The sequence below is a fragment of the Lissotriton vulgaris genome, chromosome 11, assembly GCF_964263255.1.
Source record: "Lissotriton vulgaris chromosome 11, aLisVul1.2, whole genome shotgun sequence".
NCBI lineage: Eukaryota > Metazoa > Chordata > Amphibia > Caudata > Salamandridae > Lissotriton > Lissotriton vulgaris.
The window spans coordinates 606,870,338-606,890,463 of NC_141699.1; the positions used below are offsets into that span (position 1 = coordinate 606,870,338).

Sequence of the window (20,126 nt, forward strand, 5' to 3'; positions counted from 1 at the left end):
CTCCTGGTCCACTCCAGACGCCATTTTGAGTCCACCGCGTGGGCTTGAATTTGCCAAGGCTTTGTTGCCCAATCCTGGGTCCAGCGACGCCGACAGCTTCATCCATCGTGGGACAGCTCGCTCCTCTATCCTGGTCGCCGACAACGCCTCCTGGTCCGTGAGAACTGCGAGCACAGCGTCACCCACTCACCTAGTCGAGGTGGCTACCATCCGGTGCCCTCCTGGTGCCCATTGACTACTGGCTAGTAGTCTCGAACTTGGTCCCCTCTGCTTTCAGGTGTCATCTTCCTTCGATCCAGGCTTGGATCCATCGAACTTTCTTCACTGGTCGCCTGCCAGCAACTTCTTTCTTCCAGGCTCCTGGTCTGTCTACGAGGATTCCCGACGTCTTTTGAGACCTATGCAGCTGCAGCCCCTGGGCTAGGTAACTTCGGCATTTCGGTGCCCCAGCATAGCCTCACTATCCAAGGGTCAGAATCCACTTTCGTTTTCCTCCTACCAGGTCGGGTTCGCCCGAGAACACTAAGTTTGTCATTACTACCTACCATAGACTTTGTCCCGCATCACGCGTGAGAGTGCACACATTGCACCCGAGTCCCCTAGGCCTCCTAGAAGTAATCTGAAGATTCTATAGTCAAGTCCTAGCGATTCCTAAGCCTATTAGTACTGTACTTACCTGCTAGTAATTTCGCATTCCACTTTCAGAGTATATGGTTTTCAGTGCCCCTCGGGCATTTGTATATACTGTGCTAACTTAAGTATTTTCGTAAGAGTTTTGTGTTGTGCTTAGTACCCTGTCCTCATAAAGAGTACAGGGCTGTTGTGATTCTTAATAAATATCTTGTTTATTTTCATAACACTTGTGTGGTGTCCTTTCACTGGGTATTCAAGGGGTATCTGTGTGGTAAACAGCTGGCTTAACACGCCCTCTCGAGTCTTTAGCCTTAGACTGCTCGTATCCACGCTACTAGGATAGCTGGTCTATATGGTTGACTTACAACCAATCATCAATAAGGGTTGCTGGACTGATACATAGTGTTCACTAGAATAGTGAGCACTGCATATCAGGCCACCTTCTCACACTGATTTTAGGGGCGTTACAGGAAGGGCAAGGACAGGGACCAATGGGTCCCTGTCCTGGGGTGAGTACACCCCCTAGTCTGCTCCTCTCCTGTGGGAGGGGGGCAGGAGCCTAGCTGGGATTGGGCAGGGCTCCCCATCTGCAAGATGGCCGGAGCCCGGGGTCGTGCTTCACCTCGTCTCCCCCACCTGAGGGGTGGGGTTGGCACAGGCTGGCACACCCCCCTTCCCGACGTAGTTTTTCCCGCCAGTCTTCCCGCCAGAGTGGGTGTTAGCTGGGTACAGCAAATGGTCTGGAGAAGCTCACAGAGGCGGCATGCCTTTGAAGCTTCCCCCTGCCAATACTGGGGTAGGAGACCTAGCACCTCGCCCAGGATGTGCATTGTTGCAGGCCCAGGAGAGGGGGGGCTCTCCACCCAGGGGTCCAGCAACATGTCTGCTGTGTGGCAGCCTCTGCAGCCACTCAGCCCAGACGTGGATTGTGGGTTAGGATTTCAGAGGGCATCTCTAAGATGCCATCTGGTGCATTTTACATTAAATCCCACACTGGCATCAGTGCAGGTTTAATGTGCTGAGAAGTTTGGTACCAAACTTGTCAGTCCTCAGTGTAGCCATTATGGTGCTGTGGATTTCGTAATACCGCCATAAGTGCCCTGGGGATGCTCAGACGTGGGTCCCAGGCACTCCACACCACTGGAGTCAAGCTAGCCGGGCTGATGAGAGGTGTTACCTCGAAACCGGTCCGGTCCTCGGATGCTTGATTCGGTTCTGGGAAGGGCATGGCTTTTGTAGTTCGGACTGGACTGTTCCCATGGGGCACAGGGTCAGAGCTGATTTGCATATCGCCATTGTCTAACCCAGGGTGGTGAGGAGTGCAAAAAAACGATGGATTTGGGCCCAGATCTTTGGACTGGGGTGAATGTGTGACATTGATCCACATTCTGTCCATCACCTGTTTTGTTTGCAATACCGCCATAAGTGCCCTGGGGATGCTCAGACGTGGGTCCCAGGCACTCCACACCACTGGAGTCAAGCTAGCCGGGCTGATGAGAGGTGTTACCTCGAAACCGGTCCGGTCCTCGGATGCTTGATTCCGTTCTGGGAAGGACATGGCTTTTGTAGTTCGGACTGGACTGTTCCCATGGGGCAACAGGGTCAGAGCTGATTTGCATATCGCAATTGTCTAACCCAGGGTGGTGTGGAGTGCAAAAAAACGATGGATTTGGGCCCAGATCTTTGGACTGGGGTGAATGTGTGACATTGATCCACATTCTGTCCATCACTTGTTTTGTTTGCAATACCGCCATAAGTGCCCTGGGGATGCTCAGACGTGGGTCCCAGGCACTCCACACCACTGGAGTCAAGCTAGCCGGGCTGATGAGAGGTGTTACCTCGAAACCGGTCCGGTCCTCGGATGCTTGATTCTGTTCTGGGAAGGACATGGCTTTTGTAGTTCGGACTGGACTGTTCCCATGGGGCACAGGGTCAGAGCTGATTTGCATATCGCCATTGTCTAACCCAGGGTGGTGTGGAGTGCAAATAAACGATGGATTTGGGCCCAGATCTTTGGACTGGGGTGAATGTGTGACATTGATCCACATTCTGTCCATCACCTGTTTTGTTTGCAATACCGCCATAAGTGCCCTGGGGATGCTCAGACGTGGGTCCCAGGCACTCCACACCACTGGAGTCAAGCTAGCCGGGCTAATGAGAGGTGTTACCTCGAAACCGGTCCGGTCCTCGGATGCTTGATTCCGTTCTGGGAAGGACATGGCTTTTGTAGTTCGGACTGGACTGTTCCCATGGGGCACAGGGTCAGAGCTGATTTGCATATCGCCATTGTCTAACCCAGGGTGGTGTGGAGTGCAAAAAAACGGTGGATTTGGGCCCAGATCTTTGGACTGGGGTGAATGTGTGACATTGATCCACATTCTGTCCATCACCTGTTTTGTGTGGATTTCGTAATGACAACCTCCCAGCACCATATACTCTTAATGGCATCACTGCACTTACAGTGTCCAGGAATGGCCCTGGGTACTGTAGGAGCACAGGGTGCATGCACCTGTGCCCACACCTCAGGCATAAGGCACCCAGCTAGAGGGGTGACTGAAGTATGCTAGGGCAGTGGGTTATGTGGGCATGGCACACAGGGATGCGTGCCATGTCGACTCTTGGTTTAGTTCTGTACTCAGCCTGCAAAGGCAGTGTGTGGGTGCCAGGGTACAGGGCCCCTGAGGGTGACACAATAAGTGCTGCAGCCCTCAAGGATCTTCTCTGGTCACCATGCCCTGGGTACCTAGGGTACCATTTACTAGGGGCTGACAAGTGGCCAGGGATGCCAATTGGGTTTTTAGTTTCAGCACAGTTTTAGGGAAGGAACACAGGCCCTGGGTACCTGGTTGGCAGAAACCCAGGGCACACTCAGTCAAAGCACATCAGCAGTTCAGAAAAAAAGTGGGGCATTCCAAGGCAAGAAAAATGGCACTTTCTCACACACAGCAACATGCCAACTGACTAATTTCCCGCATGCTCAAATGGGCCACAGGGCAGGCAGTGACATTCGCCAGGTCTGGGGGAAGTCGTTGATGCATTTCAAAGGCAGCAGAGGCTTTGAAGTCTCTGGCCTTGGTATTCTAATTCACTAGCCACCCTGCTGGAAGAGTTGTGATCTACTTCCGCCTGAGCAGGCATTGTTTCGGACCTCAGAGTGCGGGCTCTCACCTACAAGGGTCAGAAACTAGTCTGTGGTGACAGGCTGAGAAATACCAGTTAGTCAGCACACTGGAGGATTAGTAGGTTTTCAGGAGGCACTTCTAAGGTGCCCTCTGGGTGCATGTCACAACAAATCAAGTACTGGCATCATACAGATTTATTAACACAAGGTACCTGATACCCAGCTATCAATGGTGCTTGGTAACTCTGAATGACCAGTGCCCAGGATATGTCCTTAAGATGGCTGCCTGATCACTTGCCATATCTAGCAATGAAACGAGACATCATAGCGGCCTATATGCTCATGCAGATATGTCCTCACATGTATTATAATGCACCCTGCAGTCTCCATGCGTTTTTGTGTTGATCCCCTTGGGTGGCATAATATAAGCTGCATCTCATAGGGACCCTCTTTAGGACCCATGCCATGCATACCATAAGTACGATTTACCAGGGACTCACAGGGGTGCTAAAGTCCTTCCCAACTTGGTTACAATTAAGCATTTCACTTTGGGGGAAGGACAGAGACACTGGAGCCTGGTTAGCAGGCTTCAGTGCACTGTCAGAGTCGAAAAAGAGCATCTAACCGTTCAAATAGGAGCAAAAAGTGGGGCGGGGGGCATCTGCAAAGAGAAGCCCAACTACCTACAGAGGTTTCATATTAAAGCTAGCTTATCTATATTTATTGCATAGTGTAGTTATACTGTAACAACCAGCCCCTGCAGATATTAAAAAGTTAAACAGGAAAAATAAAAAAATAAAGAAGAAGTACTGCACTTTTCACCCAAATATGATGTGATAAAGGTTGTATATGTGCACGCAAATTTACAAAGGGAATCAGAAAAATATGTATTTGTATCAACTAATGATACCACTGATAAATGGGGACATATGTTCGACTAAACATCCACATTTTTGAATGGCTAGCACAAATAAATGTAGTAATTGCATCTGAAACAGTGCTTTTCAGGTAGACTCATAGACTACTAAATATAAACGTTTTTTGAACTCGGATATGCATGGTGTTGAATTCCAGTTTACCTTTTTTGATTTTTCTTCCCACCAAATCGAACTTCTTCTCTTAAAAGCGAGAAATGAGTTTCATGACTGGTTAAACCAAGCATGATCTGTTGAAGTAAAAAACATGTTTAAATACTTTTTTAATAACATCTATACTTGAAACTTAACCTGAAAAAAATTAGTAGAAAAATAAAGATTACACTTTTTGAAAACAAGAAATACAAGTGGATGTCAAAGGTTCATGAACAAAAATGGAGATTTGAGTTGGACAAGTGTAAGTTTCTCTATACATGCAAATAGTGATGAGAAGTAATTCTATGTTAGGGGGCGTTAGGTGGCGCACGAGCTGAATGGCCACAGTGGTGTGAGGATCCCGCAGCCTGGTAAAGTAATCCTGTAATTATCCTCGTCTTCATGACTGTCATTGCCCGGAAAACCGACGGCAAGTGAAGCCCAACGCTTGAGGCATCTGCGAGCTCAGTCTGCAGGCGATTCATTGACGAAAGGTTTCAGTACGGGTCCCGAAGTGAGTGCTCGAACCGTGACCTTGTACAGTGTGGAGCTGTCTGGCGGGCGCGGTTGCAACGCAAGAACCGCAGCGTCCACGTAGTGGCAGGGCCGCTGCGCCACACGGACAGCGAAGGTGGTGCGGTGAGTTGCATGGGAGCAAGAGAGGCGAGCTTAGACCTCTCAGAGATGTAGAGGGTCCCACTAGATACGCTGTAAATATGTGGCCTGTGTGTTAGCATCCGGGCAGCTTAAGGCCTCACACGGGTGGCAGATCGGCCATAGGTGATGGCCATAATTGATGTGAGCATTCGGCGCTTCCCTGGGACTCGTGCGGTGTGCATAGAAGCGGTACAAAAGGGGGTGGTGATGGCTGGAGAATCTGAATCAATCAAACACTCACACCCAGTCAAAAGATCTGGGTTTAATCCATCACCGTTCTTTAGCCCACTCTGCCACCCCAGTTCAGACATGGCTATATGCAAATCAGTCTGACCCCGTGCCTCATGGGAACAGTTCAGCCCGAACTGCCAAGCCATGTCTTCCCTGGACCCGAAACAAGCTTCCGAGGACCGGTTTCTGGCATTCCAGCTGTCTTCAGCTCGGCTTGCTTGTATCCAGTGGCAAAGTGAGCAAGGGACTCACGTCTGAGGATACCCTGCCACACTTATGGCGGCCAAAAGCGGTACAAAAGGGGATGGTGATGGACGGCGCATCTGAATCAAACACTCACACCCAGTCAAAAGATCTGGGTTTAATCCATCACTGTTCTTTAGCCCACTCTGCCACCCCAGTTCAGACATGGCTATATGCAAATCAGTCTGACCCTGTGCCTCATGGGAACAGTCCAGCCCGAACTGCCAAGCCATGTCTTCCCTGGACCGGAAACAAGCTTCCGAGGACCGGTTTCTGGCATTCCAGCAGTCTTCAGCCCGGCTTGCTTGAATCCAGTGGCAAAGTGAGCAAGGGACTCACGTCTGAGCATACCCTGCCACACCCTGCCACACTTATGGACTGTTCCCATGTGTGAGTGTTTGATTGATTCAGATGCTCCGTCCATCACCACCCCCTTTTGTACCGGGTGTGCATAGAAGCGGCACGCAAGAGACTCTCTACTATAAGAATCGCTGCAAATGAAGGACATGCGACGCTAACAAACAGCGCCCAATAGTCATTTTAAGCCCTGAGGTGAGGGTTTGAGGCGGTGCGAAGTGTTTTCCCACGCGAGGAAAGACGGATCTAGCAACAACGGTGATAGCCCATTAGTATCCCCTGAAACTTGCTGGCGCCACTGCTGGGGCATCAGGGACTTGAGGCAGAAGGAAAGGCCTTTATGCACCACACATCCTGGGAGCTGGCTGACTACCTTGCGCTGTTGGTTGCAATAGCAGCGCAGCAAGATTATCGAATGGGGGTATCGTTGACTGCGCTGAGAGGAGGCAGACTGCGAGAAAAGGGCTGGGCAGTTGTTGAGCCAGGGGCCCCACACGGGTGGCGGATCGGCCATAGGTGGCGGCCATAACTAGATAGTGCTGCTGACACCTGTTGGTAAAGCGCATAGTATACCCGAGAGAGGCACACCAGAGGCACTACACCGCAGGAAGCGCCACAAAACTGAGAACACGCAGCGCTACTATACAGCGCTCAGACTTCATCCTGAAACCTGGGGCGAGGGTCTAGGGCAGTGTTCCTCGAGCAGCAAGAGGAAGCGATTCATCGCATGGTAGGGATCCTGCACCTACTGAGTTGGCTCCTGTGTGTCCCCTGAATCTTGCGGATACAACTTCTGGGCATCGAAGACTTGGGGACGAGGGTACAGCTTGCCTAAACTGCACATACTGGGTGGCCCCCTGAAGACTGTACTAGGGGCGTGATGACCGACATTTCTGGACCTCCCCTCCCATCGCCACCATTGGCCTTATTGCGTCTACATTGGGAGCATACTGTTATTAAGGCGCAATGGGCAAACCTGATAAGCGCCAGCCGCGCCTCACATTTGAGGGGAAAAAGGACCCACGACAGCAGGCCACAGAGGTGGATACTGGCCTGGAGTGCTCAACACAGGACTCGCATTCTGCACCGGGTGATGGTATGCAGGCAATCCTACAGAAAGTGAGGCAGGGGTTTGCAAATAAGGCTGATATGATGGGATACCCTTTCTACACGCATGGATGCGATGGCCCATAAGCTCGAAGGCCATGAGACGGGACTTAAGGAAGCAGAACATCGCATATCTGAGACTGAGGATACCATAAGCAGCCTCCGCAACACCGTCACGCAAATGGACAAGCTGCGAAAAATAATAGCCAGTGAAAAATGAGGACATTGAGGCGCGAAGCCGGAGAAATAACATCCGAGTGATAGGCATCCCGAAGAGCACCAACACAGGCAGGCTGGAACAGTACATCGAAAAATTGCTATTGGAGGTCGTAGGGGTGGAATTGTTGTCTCCACACTTCATTGTTGAAAGAGCCCATCGCTCTGTTGGACCGAGACCTCCGCCGGGTGGCACCCCCGTCCCATCATAGCAAGCTTGCTGAATTATAGAGATCGCGATGTGGCCTTAGGGTAGCCAGGTAACGGAAGCAGCTCATTATGAAGGGGTTTCATTCACGATGTATCCCCACTTTACCGCGCATGTACAGAAGGAACGGCGCAAATTCCTGCAAGTGAAACAAAAACTGTGGCAGGCTCAAACTGACTATGCCCTTCTTTATCCAGCACACCTCCGGATCACTTATCAAGGCAAGCAAATGTTCGACGTCAAGCCCTAGCAGGCCGAAGACTTCCTTAAACAAGTTAAGAAATGGGCTGCTACAACCTCCGCCCAGGCGTGGTCTCCGAGATCGCAGTCGCCATCATCGGACTGAAAACTTTGGCTGCTTGGCAGGTCATTTCCTACGAACAGTAAAAGGACGCCCTGCAACTGAATGGAAAATGCCTCTAACAAACGAAGTATGACATGACGGGGCATACAATGGATTGGTTGAAGGAAATGTTGCAAGTAGGCAGGACAAACGAAGATGACCAGGCACCCCTGTTGTCTACTAGGGGATGTGCTTGACATGGCAGACATTCCCAGGTGGGCAAAGGGTTACCAGTGGACCACCTAGTTGTTTATATCCACCCCAACGGGTGATCCCCCTTTTTCATTTTTGTCTCACACGAGACCTGGTCACTGACTGTTTAAGTTTATGACATGAGTTTGGTTACTGGGTATATGGGAGGGGGGTGGGACGTTTAGTACTGGCATGATTGGGGTGCTTCAGTGGGTGGGGGCGGTGAGGGGTTGGATTGACATACTTTGTTAGACGCAACTGAGGGCTTGTGGTTTTTTTATGGTGCTTCTCATGTTATCCGGTTGTAGTACAGTATGAAGTGGCGCTTTAACAGTTATTCTAACATGACAGAACATGGGGGATGGACCGGATAGAGACTCTGTGAATATACTATCCTGGAATGTCAGGGGTCTGGGAGATCCGAGAAAACGCAGGCAGATATTAGCATATTTAGATCTGCAGCAGATAAATGTAGCGCTGCTCCAGGAGACCCACGATCCCCGGGTACCTTTGCTAGCAAGTGGGCAGATGGCAGATTTTTTTCTTCATATTCGTCGAATGCTCGTGGCACAGTTATCCTGATTAAGAAGCGAACTCCCTTCGCATTGGCCTGTGTCTTCACTGACGCACAGGGACGTTATGTGATAATATGGGGTCGCCTAGGTAGAGATTCTGTGACTATAGTTAACTGCCATGGCCCCAATGTTGACACACCTTATTTCTTTAACAACATACAGGGCATGGTAGTAGGAGTAGGGTCCACTCATGCAATTTGGGGTGGCGACTTTAACGTAGCAATTAATCCAGTTCTGGATCGGTCTAACGTCTCCCCACATCATTATACTAACTCTCAGGCGTCCCTTCAGGGCATAATGGAGGAGGGGGGACTGATCGACAGTTGGCGATACACCCACCCACTGGTCAAAGAAAGCACGCATTTTACGGCACATGCTGGGACCTGGGCGCGCTTGGACTATTGTCTCCTCGCCAGGGGATGGAGCCAGGCCAACCAGAGGGTGCAGTCAAAGAGGAATCCCTGGGTGAACGCTAAACTGAGTCTGGTGTGTGCACTAAATGGGTTCTAGCCAATCATGCAGACATTCCTTATAAGGGCATGAAAAAGAAATATTTATAAAGGTAAATAAAGTTTTTTTAGATAAGGAGTTCCACACTAAAAGTAAACGTTCACAATCTTTTTAATGTTTTATAAAAGTAAAATTTCTTGTTGCAAGAAGATAAATTAAAAATCCTCTTTGACTACATTGTCATTGTACCCTGTTCCCTGTGGATAGTGGGGTACTCTGTCTTGTATTTACTACAACCAGAAGGTGCTCCACCTAGCCAGGACCTTTTCTGATCATTGTCCCTTTAAACTAATACTTACGCTTCCAGGTTACGACACACCTAGGCCTAGCTGGCGGTTACAGCCTACTGCTTTATTGGACACAGTATTTCATACTGAGCTGGGGGAAGAGATACAAGACTTTCTCTTAAGGAACAAGAGCTCGGTGGACAATGTGGAGACCGTCTGGGAGGCCTTTAAGGTCACAATACGAGGATACTGTATGGCAAAGAGTATTGGTGTACTCAAGGATATACTAACACGACTCAGGGTGTTGGAACGGGATTTAAGAGGGTTTGAGGTGCGGATGGGGAGACAGGCCAGGTGCAGACTGATTTTCGGGAGAAACTGTCAGATTACGAAGAAACTGCAGCACGCGAGACTAAATTTAGAGGACGGTATTGGGTAGCTCGAAGGTATGGAGGGGGGAGAGACCAGGGAGAGCTCTAGCAGAGGTGATCAGACTCCCACGCTTCTCTACTCATATCCTAGAGGTAAAGGGTCCGGGTGGCATTGTTCATCGAGACACACCCCACATACGTCATGCCTTTACATCTCACTATACTGCGCTATACACCACACAATGTAGTAGATCACTTGATACGGATAGCTTTTTAGGGGACATTGCGCTTGGATGGCTAAGTGATACACAAAGAAAGTTCCTCTACCTACCATTTGAATTAGAAGACGTTCAGGAGGTGATAATGCAGCTTAAAAATGGGAAGGCACCCGGCCTGGACGGCATCCCTGCTGAATTTTATAAGTAATACATAGATATCATGGCTCCGGTCCTTAGGGAACTCTATGAGGAATCTCTTGAGAGGGGAATACTTCCCCCTTCAATGCGCGAAGCACTGATCACTTCTCTTTTGAACCCAGGAAAGGCCCCGGAGGTATGCGATTCCTACAGGCCCCTTTCCCTTATAAATTGTGATACAAAAATACTGGCCAAATTGCTGGCTAATAACTCTCCTATTGGATAAACTCATCCTACCTGATCAATTGGGATTTGACCCAGGTAGGGCCACGAGCCACAATCTTTGCACCCTTTTTTCTCTGGTACAGAATGTTGCCCCCGACTTCCCACTGGCCGCAGTTTTTTTAGACGCCACCAAGGCATTCGATTCAGGGGAGTGGAATTAATCAGAGTTTTAAAACGCATGGGCTTCCCTACCTTGTTCCTCACTTGGGTTCAATTGTTATATCAGCAGCCCACTGCTAAGGTGTTGATCAATGGGCATCTATCCCCGGCACTCCCTATCACAAGGGGCATGAGGCAAGGCTGCCCGTTGTCCCTGCTACTTTTTGCCAAAGCCGTAAAACCACTAGCCTCTAAACTTCGCCAGCACCATCGTGAGCTAGCGTTTCGTTGCTGCATGATGCAAATTTTGATATACCTTTACGCAGATGACATTACTCCATCTTGCGAGAATTTCTCGTGTTTGGTAGATTATCCGGGATTAATATCAACTGGAGTAAGTCTCAGTTTTTCCCCTAACACCCGTGGTTGATCGATTTGCGCTGGATTTCCCACTGGAGTGGTGTGGCACTGATCTGCGCTATTTGGGAATTCAGCTGACTGCAGACAGAGAAGCCACTATATGGCTCAATTATGGTACAGCTATTACGAAACTGGCAGATAATATTACTCGATGGATGCACCTCCCCCTCTCATTTGCGGGCTGGACCTCTCTCATCATAAAAGGTGGTCCTTGCGCAATTTCTCTATTTATTCAAGGATATTCCCTATTATCCTGGCTCCTATTTTTTTAAAACCTTCCGCACTGAACTGTTGCGCATGTTGTGGAGAGGAAAGCAGCCACGGCTCCAATGGTCTATTCTGACGAGGCCTTCTACCCAAGGTGGGTTTGACATACCCGACTTTGAGATGTATTTCCTAAATGCACAAGCACATTATGCGTACTATTGAGTCCATCCCCCACCGGTTTATGCCGCAAGGTGCCACGGAGGACTGGCTTGCGGACCCTATTTTACTGTCTGGTATAATAAATGCTCCTGCTCGGACACGGGTGACGCCACCTACAACGGTCACTGGCATGGTGGATGCCTGGCATCGCATCATAGCCATATCAGGTTCTCCGTTGCTATACTCTTCACGGTTGTCACTGACCTATCATCCCAGTATACCACTGCTGAAGGAAACGGGATTTCACAAGCTATGTGCTCGGGTCAATATTGTCACCTGGGGTGATTCGTTCAAGGACGGCATATTTCGCTCTACAGATCATTTCTTTCACGATGAGCATCCTTCTCCTGTAGACTATTTCTTATATGTTCACCTACGACCAGGCATGCCGACAGTTCTCCCTGATTTTCCACAGGAGCCGGCTAATCTAGTGCCTCTGCACCTACTGCTTGGCTCTCCAGATAGTAAACATTTGGTATCACAGCTGTATAATAGTATACGTATGCAGCGAGCGGTGGTCTCAACCTCAGGGCGTACACGATGGTCCGTAGAGTTAGGTGAGGAGATTTCCGAATAACAATGAGAATATTGCTGCCTTCAGACCTCACAGATTTCCTCTAGACCAGCGGTCTTCAATCTGTGGGGCGCGACCCCCAGGGGGGTCGTGGAGTCCTGGGAAGGGGGTCGCAGATTCTGCAGAGTGCAGTTCCTGGCATTGGGCTGAGGGTGCTCACGGCGGAGGCCTAATTCACACCGAGGTGTGAAAAACATCAACGCCTCATTAACAAGTAAAAGGTCTTTTAAAGACCTCTCAAGTACTTGTGTGTGACTGTGTGTGTGTCCCTGAAGCTGTTACAGCTGGGCTCACATACACGAGCTGGGGGGGGGGCAAATGGGGGGGGGGGGGGGCTGGGGGAGTGGCTGTAGCTTAGCTCTTTGAGTTCAATGGATGTTGCACCTGGAGCTGTGGGTCCCGTGACACGTCCCCCGCCCCCAGCAAGGAGACACAGAGATGCCCTCCCTTGAGTGGGAAAGAAGAAGAGACGCAGAGAGATACTGACCCCCCCTCCCCTCCCCCATGAGAGAGGCACAGAAAAGGTGGGTGAATGAATGATGGGTGGATGGATGGATGAAAGGCTGAAGGATGGATGGATGTGTGAAAAGGTGGGTGGATGGATGAATGAAAGGGTGGATGGATGAATGATGGATGTATGGATGGAAGGATGAAAGGGTGGATGGATGAAGGATAGATTGGTGAAGGATAGATGTATGGATGGAAGAATGAAAGGGTGAACGGAAGGATGGATGAAAGGGTGGATGGATGAATGATGGATGGATGTGTAAAAAGATGGGTGGATGATGAAAGGGTGGATGGATGAATGATGGATGGAAGGATGAAAGGGTGGATGGATGAAGGATAGATTGGTGAAGGATAGATGTATGGATGGAAGAATGAAAGGGTGGACGGATGAAGGATGGATGGATGAAAGGCTGCATGGATGAATGATGCATGGATGGATGTGTGAAAAGGTGGGGGGATGAATGATGGGTGGATGGATGAAAGGGTTGGTGGATGGATGTATGGATGGGAGGATGAAAGGGTGGATGGATGTATGGATGGGAGGATGAAAGGGTGGATGGATGAATAATGGATGGATGGGAGGATGAAAGGGTGGATGGATGTATGAATGGATAAAAGGTTGCATGGATGAATGATGGATGGATGTGTGATAAGGTGGGTGGATGAATGATGGGTGGATGGATGGAAGGAAGAGTGGATGGGTAAAGGATGGGTGGATGGATGATGGATGTATGGATGGATGGATGTGTGAAAAGGTGGGTGGATCAATGATGAGTGGATGGATGAATGAAAGGATGGATGAATGATGGATGTATGGATGGAAGGATGAAAGGGTGGATGGATGAAGGATAGATTGGTGAAGGATAGATGTATGGATGGAAGAATGAAAGGGTGGACAGATGAAGGATGGATGAAAGGGTGGATGGATGAATGATGGATGGATGGATGGATGTGTGAAAAGGTGGGGGGATGAATCGTGGGTAGATGGATGGATGAAAGTGTGGGTGGATGGATGGATGAAAGGGTGGATAGGTGAAGGATGGATGTATGGATGGGAGGATGAAAGGGTAGGTGGATGAAGGATGGGAAGATGAAAGGGTGGATGGATGTATGAATGGATAAAAGGTTGCATGGATGAATGATGGATGAATGTGTGAAAAGGTGGGTGGATGGAAGGAAGGGTGGATGGGTAAAGGATGGATGTATGGATGGAAGGATGAAAAGGTGGATGGATGAAGGATGTATGGATGGAAGGATGAAAGGGTGGATGGATGGATGTGTGAAAGTGTGGGTGGATGAATGATGGAGGGATGTGATGAGGTCTAACAGGCGCATTTATGGTTGTCAAAAGTTGATGATGAGGAGTACCAGTTTCTAGAAACTTTTGTCAGAAGGGGGTCCTTACACCTAAAAAGCTTTTACAAGGGGGTCTCGGCATCAAAAAGTTTGAAGACCTCTGCTCTAGACTCAGAGTTATACACTACAAGTTTTTACATTGTCTGTATTATACTCCGGCCAAGAAATTTAGGTTCAACTTATCTGACAATGATTGCTGTGAAAGGTGTGGGAGACCGGAGGCTGACTTTCTCCATCTGGCGTGGGAGTGCCCCGGGGTGCAGGGCTTCTGGAAACAGGTTCCTGTGGCATTGGGGAAAATAACGAGCAACATGCTGACGAGGGACCCATGGGTGGCTCTTTTAGGCTACACTGCACAGATACCCAACTCACACTGCAAGTTCTTGGTGCTGTCCTTATTACTGGCGCAGAGTAGCATGTCGCTGGGACAGAGGGCGGGCTCCGAAATTCAAGACTTGGTTAGGTGATCTACTTTACTGTCAGGAGCAATCCAATGTTTATGTTGAGATGCTGCCTCTAGGCCTAGAGATATTTGGGGCCCATTACAAGGCTATCTCCTTTTAAGGGATGCAGAGGGATCGGACACTACTCTGCCAGACGTTGTTGTTTAATTACGCTTTATAGGCAGTACTTATGGGTACTAACTCCTCACAGAAACATGGCTAAATGTTATCCCTTAGTACACCTTCACTGTGCATGGACCCTCATTGCATTGTCTTTTCTGATGGACTACTCCTAAAGTGTGCCCGGACGCATTATGTATGAAACTGATTCTTCCTCATATCCACGGATAAGCATACATGGTAATTTATAATGCTGCCTTGCCTTTGCATTTTTCTTGTTCAATATTCACCTGTCATTATGATATGTATGTAAAGATTCATGTGATTGTTATGCCGGAAACTGTTACCACAGGATGATCGGTAAGAATGCACAACCTGTCGAAATATGTAATGTTTATGGTCCTCTGTGTTGCGTCCCCTTAATACGTCTTCTCCTTTCCTTGTTTCAATGACACCTGTAATGTTTGTTACTTAAGATGAAAATGCAAAAATAAAGGTTTTAATTAAAAATAAATTTAAAAAAAGTAATTCTATGTTGACTACCAAATTTTACCAAGCAGAGATAGTCCATGCTAGTCAGTCATCTGGAAGGAAACAATATGGTTAATTGTGGAACTTGAAAATCAGCAAAGGTTTTGTGAAAGAACTGTGTACTTGAATAAACCCAGGGTTTTGATAACTTCAAGGCCTCAGCCACCTAAGGTTTCAACTGTATTTCTTTCCAGATTGAACATAAGGAAGCATGCGACCCACTAAGTAGACATCATGGATGAGGTACTTACTGAAGGGTGGTTTGGTAGTAACAGTCTTAGAGGACCTGAAAGCCATCCGATTTGCTAGAGTCTTCAATCATGACCCTTTCATCAGAAATGACCAGTTCTGTCACATATGCTCTTTCAAGCCTTGATTTAGAGAGAAGTGAATCCTGAAACAAGATGCAGACCATAGAGACATCTACACACATTGATCTGAGGACCACATTGATAATGTTTCTGTTGGGGACATCCTTTCGATTTGGGAGTAGTTGATGGGGTCTGTGGAAAACTATAAAGTCTCTGGGCCTTTGAAGACCAGCTCTGTTACACGATCATGTGTATGGTTCTAATAGCCTGAGCTAGGTCACCATCATCAGAAGCTCATGCACTTGCTTCCAAAATGCTCTTTTTCATGCTTCAGGATGGATCATTCTCTCACAATGAGAGGAGAAAGGAAAACTTTGTGGCACAATATCAGCTGATTCAATAGAAGTGGAGGTTTCTAAGTTAGACCAAGCTACTTAATGACTAATACAAGATGGGTGAAATAAATTTACTGAATATTAGAGACCTGTACTACAAGCAATAAAATGGACATTATTTAGATTTTTCCTACAAAACTGTGTGTTTTTATCTGTTGTATCTAAGAAAACAGTCTTGCATATTCAGATTGAACTATGTTCTGACACAAACAGTCCCCAAAAGATTATGCAACTTTGAAAACCACCATTCACTAGGAAGGGACGGGGATTTTCTTTGAAAAGGTTCCTTAAGGGTGACAGGCATATATTAAAAAATAGTGTTTTGACCTTGTCACACATGGTGAGGGCAAAGTCGAATTCGAGCGGTTTGCATTGCAACTGCAGTCTGCAATGGCAGACCTGCTGTCATCTGTTTACTTAGGTCACTCAGGGAGGTGCAAACAGTGCTTCTGGCCAGGTGATCTCTTTTACTCCCATGCGCTGGGAACCACTGGTACCATATACTATGTACTTATAAGGGGGGGGGGGTGAAAAGCCCTTTCCAATTGGGGTCACCAATTCACATGTATCAGTTTTAGGGAGACAGCGCTGGCCAGCGTTAGCAGGACCCAGTGCACTTTCAGTCATTACCATCAGCATTGGAGCAAAAAGTGGGGGGTGACCATACAAAAAGGGCACTGTCCTACACTGAAAAAACAAATGACTCGCATACTGAATTTATACGATGCAGATGCCCTACCCACACTAATAAAAGCAAGGAAAGTCTCTTTTTGAAAAGTTTTTTTATTTTACCCTGAAATGTAATTTCCTACTAATAATTAAAAGTAGACACTGTCTGGAAGGAAACTTTTATAAATCCAGCCTTTATAGGAGGCAGAAAAGGTAATGGTCTCTGCAATCTAAAAGAAGTATTGGTCTCCCTTGAAGGGATGAAAATTAGTGGGTAACAAAGAGCATGCCAATTCGGCTTTGTGTTTTTTATGGCAGAAACTACAGAGAGCTTTGTGTCTCACCCATACACATGCAGGATACCACTATAGCTAGGGTCTGAGCCATGGCCAAACTAGAGCTCGTCACGCTGGAGCATAACCAACTTTGGGATCCTTCAGGAGCATGGGAGTAATTAAGCATGACCCACTAGACAAAGTCTGGCTTGTTTCAACTTTCAGGTAGCTGAAATGTTGGCTTTTAAGAGGTTATTGTCCGCTAAGAAGTCAGCTGTGAATGCACTTCCACTTCCTACCTCACTCACAAGGCTTAATTGTACAACAGAAGGCATGATCCTGCATTAAAAAGTTGAACTTGTGCTAATATTATGAAGCGGTCCCTAGGCCATCATTCTTGGACAAACAGCGCTGCAGAAGGTACATCTAGACAGATTTACTGCAATCCTACCTAATCTGGTTGATAAACAGTGGCTCTAGTGGTGTCGATACAATAAATTATTCTATCTGTTGATATCGTTTTTCTAACTTGGATGCTGGAAACTTGAATCTCTACTTTTAAATTCTCTAGTGAAATCATTTGAGTCTATGTGCCAGATAAATAGTACTTTTGTTTCTGCACTTGTAAAAGAGGATGCAGTGAACTAGTGCAATGTATATCCCTTCCTTAACTCAGATGCATTTCCAGGCAAAGGAAACTGCAAGCACCATGGAATTTTAATGTTCTGAAACTTACATTTCACTGCAAAATGGAAAACTGTGAAACTTGGATTGTTTCATAGTGTGCTATCATTGAGGTAAAGGTTGGCTTCCCAATGTTATATTGTTAAATCTAAGAAAACAACAAAAAAACTTCGAGACAAACAAAAATATAGAGGTGCGAGATTGAAAATAGTGTGAGTTTTAGACGGAGAAGATACAGTAACAAAAGGAAAATATTATTAAGAAATGCATAACAGGAGAGAAAAGGGAAAAATAATGGGTAAAGAATACATATAAAGGCAAAGAGGCACAGTATAGGTCCAGGGTATCGATATATACAAATGTGTGAAAAAACTAACCATGAAACACCGGCATTTAACTTGCTCAGTCTATTATCAAAATACATGAACAGAACGTTTTAGGTTTAATGTCCTTATAAAAGCTCAATATTTTTTATTCTGTAATGTAAAAATGTATGCAGAACATACATTTTAAATCCTTACTTACCAAATCGGCATCTAAACCATAAAGACAGTGCCTTGTGTTTGGATTATAATCTGGACTTGCTTTCTCTGATCTGATAAATTCCATAATTTTGTGCTCTCCTTCGCCAGGAGTCTGCAAACACAAAAAGAAACTGTTCAGAAACTAAAATGTATAGTAGTGTCAGAGTAAGATACATAAATGAAAGAGAAAACATTCCAAACTGAAAACCAGCAAGAAAGTAGGACACAAGAAATCAAACCAACTCTATCTATCCCATAGACTTTACACCTCAATGAGGAAATAATTTTGAACTCATAGTACTTCAATAATAAATACACCTGCCTCTAAAATAAGAAGCTCAGAAAATGTAAAAAAAAAATGTAATTCATGAACAATGGAGTTTTATTTCAATCTGTGGAGGTCTAAATTTGAGCACACTTTAGTTGCTGCTTGCCAACTTCGCAACAGTAAAATGTAATATGCTTCTTAACTTTTCCAATGGTTCTCCACCACTGCCACAGAACCGAGTATATTGATACCAAAAACACATTTTTACAAGACTTTCTGATGTAACTCAGATTAAAATGGCTACTTGATAAATGAACCATTAAACAATTGGTCAAGAAAAATAAAGTAGATACTATTGCGCAATTTGAGGGCATCCAGGTCGTCATTCTACATGCTATACATTTAACATCAGAGAACTGAGAACAATAATTCTTGTGCCTCAAAATCGAAAGGTGGGGGAGAAATTACCACATGGAGTGGGGCTCTATTTAATAATAATGGTAGTTTCCTTGTACTAAGAATGCTGAAGAGGAAGAGTTTACGGTTAATCTGTATGTCCATTTTGCTGCGAACTCCCAGTTTCCCTGTTAGTAATGGAGGTGTGCTGGTATTAGAGAACTTATATTCACATTAAGTGAATGGTAAATGTATGACTGATCCACGGTTGGTTAGGTCTAATTTAGATAGGTGTTGCTCACTTGACTAGGTCTATTTTGTCTAATCAGCATTTCAATCTCTCATCCAGATTCTCAAGCATAGTAATTGTTAGCTACTTGTAGGATGGATACATGTTGCTTAGAAACGGCCTATCCCATAAATTAGCTAATCATTTTTTACTTTTTATAAGTTCAGAAACAAAGTGATATACCCAGTCAGAAAATAAACTGAGCAAGATCCTTCAGGTCATGATGAAGAAAACGGAAACTGAAAACCAATATCACCAGACTCTATGGGTGCCCCTAGCTGAAATGTGCGGACAGCTTGCTCCATCTTCATAGATGGAATATGAATGAATAGGGAAAGAAAACTAATTATGAAAAAGGTTTGCAGGACCATTAACTTACAGCCAAAATAAAATGCAAAAATATCAGTGATGCAATCAAGGTTGCATGCAAGATTAGGTTATGCGCAATATGTTAGGGCAGCTCTATGTTTATGTGGGATGACTTTATGTTTTTGTGAATTCTATAAAACTGATGTTTCCATAACGTTTCACATTGTAACAATCTGTAACTCACACTCTAAGCTTTTATACTTTGGGCTAATTTTCTGTAACCTCTCCACAATTTAAGTTCAGAATGACAAATATGGCATAAAGCAATACACTGACCTCATGGCCTGACAAGTAGACAGACACTCCCTGCCAAGACTTATCAGTGGAAATCTTCATATTTACAAAATACTTCAGGTGTTCGTGCAGTCGAGCCATGAAATCTGTACCTATAAATAAAGTAGGTTTTTTGTCAAGTTCATGTAATTTCTACTCAGCTAAAATACAACAAACAGATAAAGGAAAGGGTGGAAGGAGCATATGATATGCCAAAGAAACTCAATTAGACACATTTTAAATATTAAAAGGGCAATATGTGTTTGTAGGTGTGCATACATATTCACTAAAAAAAAATCAAAGGTTACAGGAACACTATAGTTCGGCTCAGATTTCACTCATACAAAACCATGGAAATTCAGCAGTTATAGCTACTTGACATAACTATAACTTACACCTCCGCAATGCATGCTTATGACCTCACATATTACATCACTCATGACCTGGTCAGTGACATCTCGTATGCAATCGCAAATGACATCACGGATTACATCA

At 46.3% G+C, this 20,126-nt stretch overlaps 1 protein-coding gene across 1 annotated transcript in view; it reads right to left on the reverse strand.

Moving 5' to 3' along the window:
* Positions 1–20,126, reverse strand: part of XRN1 (5'-3' exoribonuclease 1) — a 1,308,150-nt gene that overhangs the window by 1,137,943 nt on the left and 150,081 nt on the right. The window contains exons 4-6 of the mRNA XM_086943712.1: positions 19,635–19,744; positions 18,038–18,148; positions 4,834–4,919 (exon numbers count right to left, since the gene is read on the reverse strand). Of these exons, the coding sequence (XP_086799838.1) occupies positions 4,834–4,919; positions 18,038–18,148; positions 19,635–19,744 (307 nt within the window). The remainder of the gene's footprint in view (positions 1–4,833; positions 4,920–18,037; positions 18,149–19,634; positions 19,745–20,126) is intronic.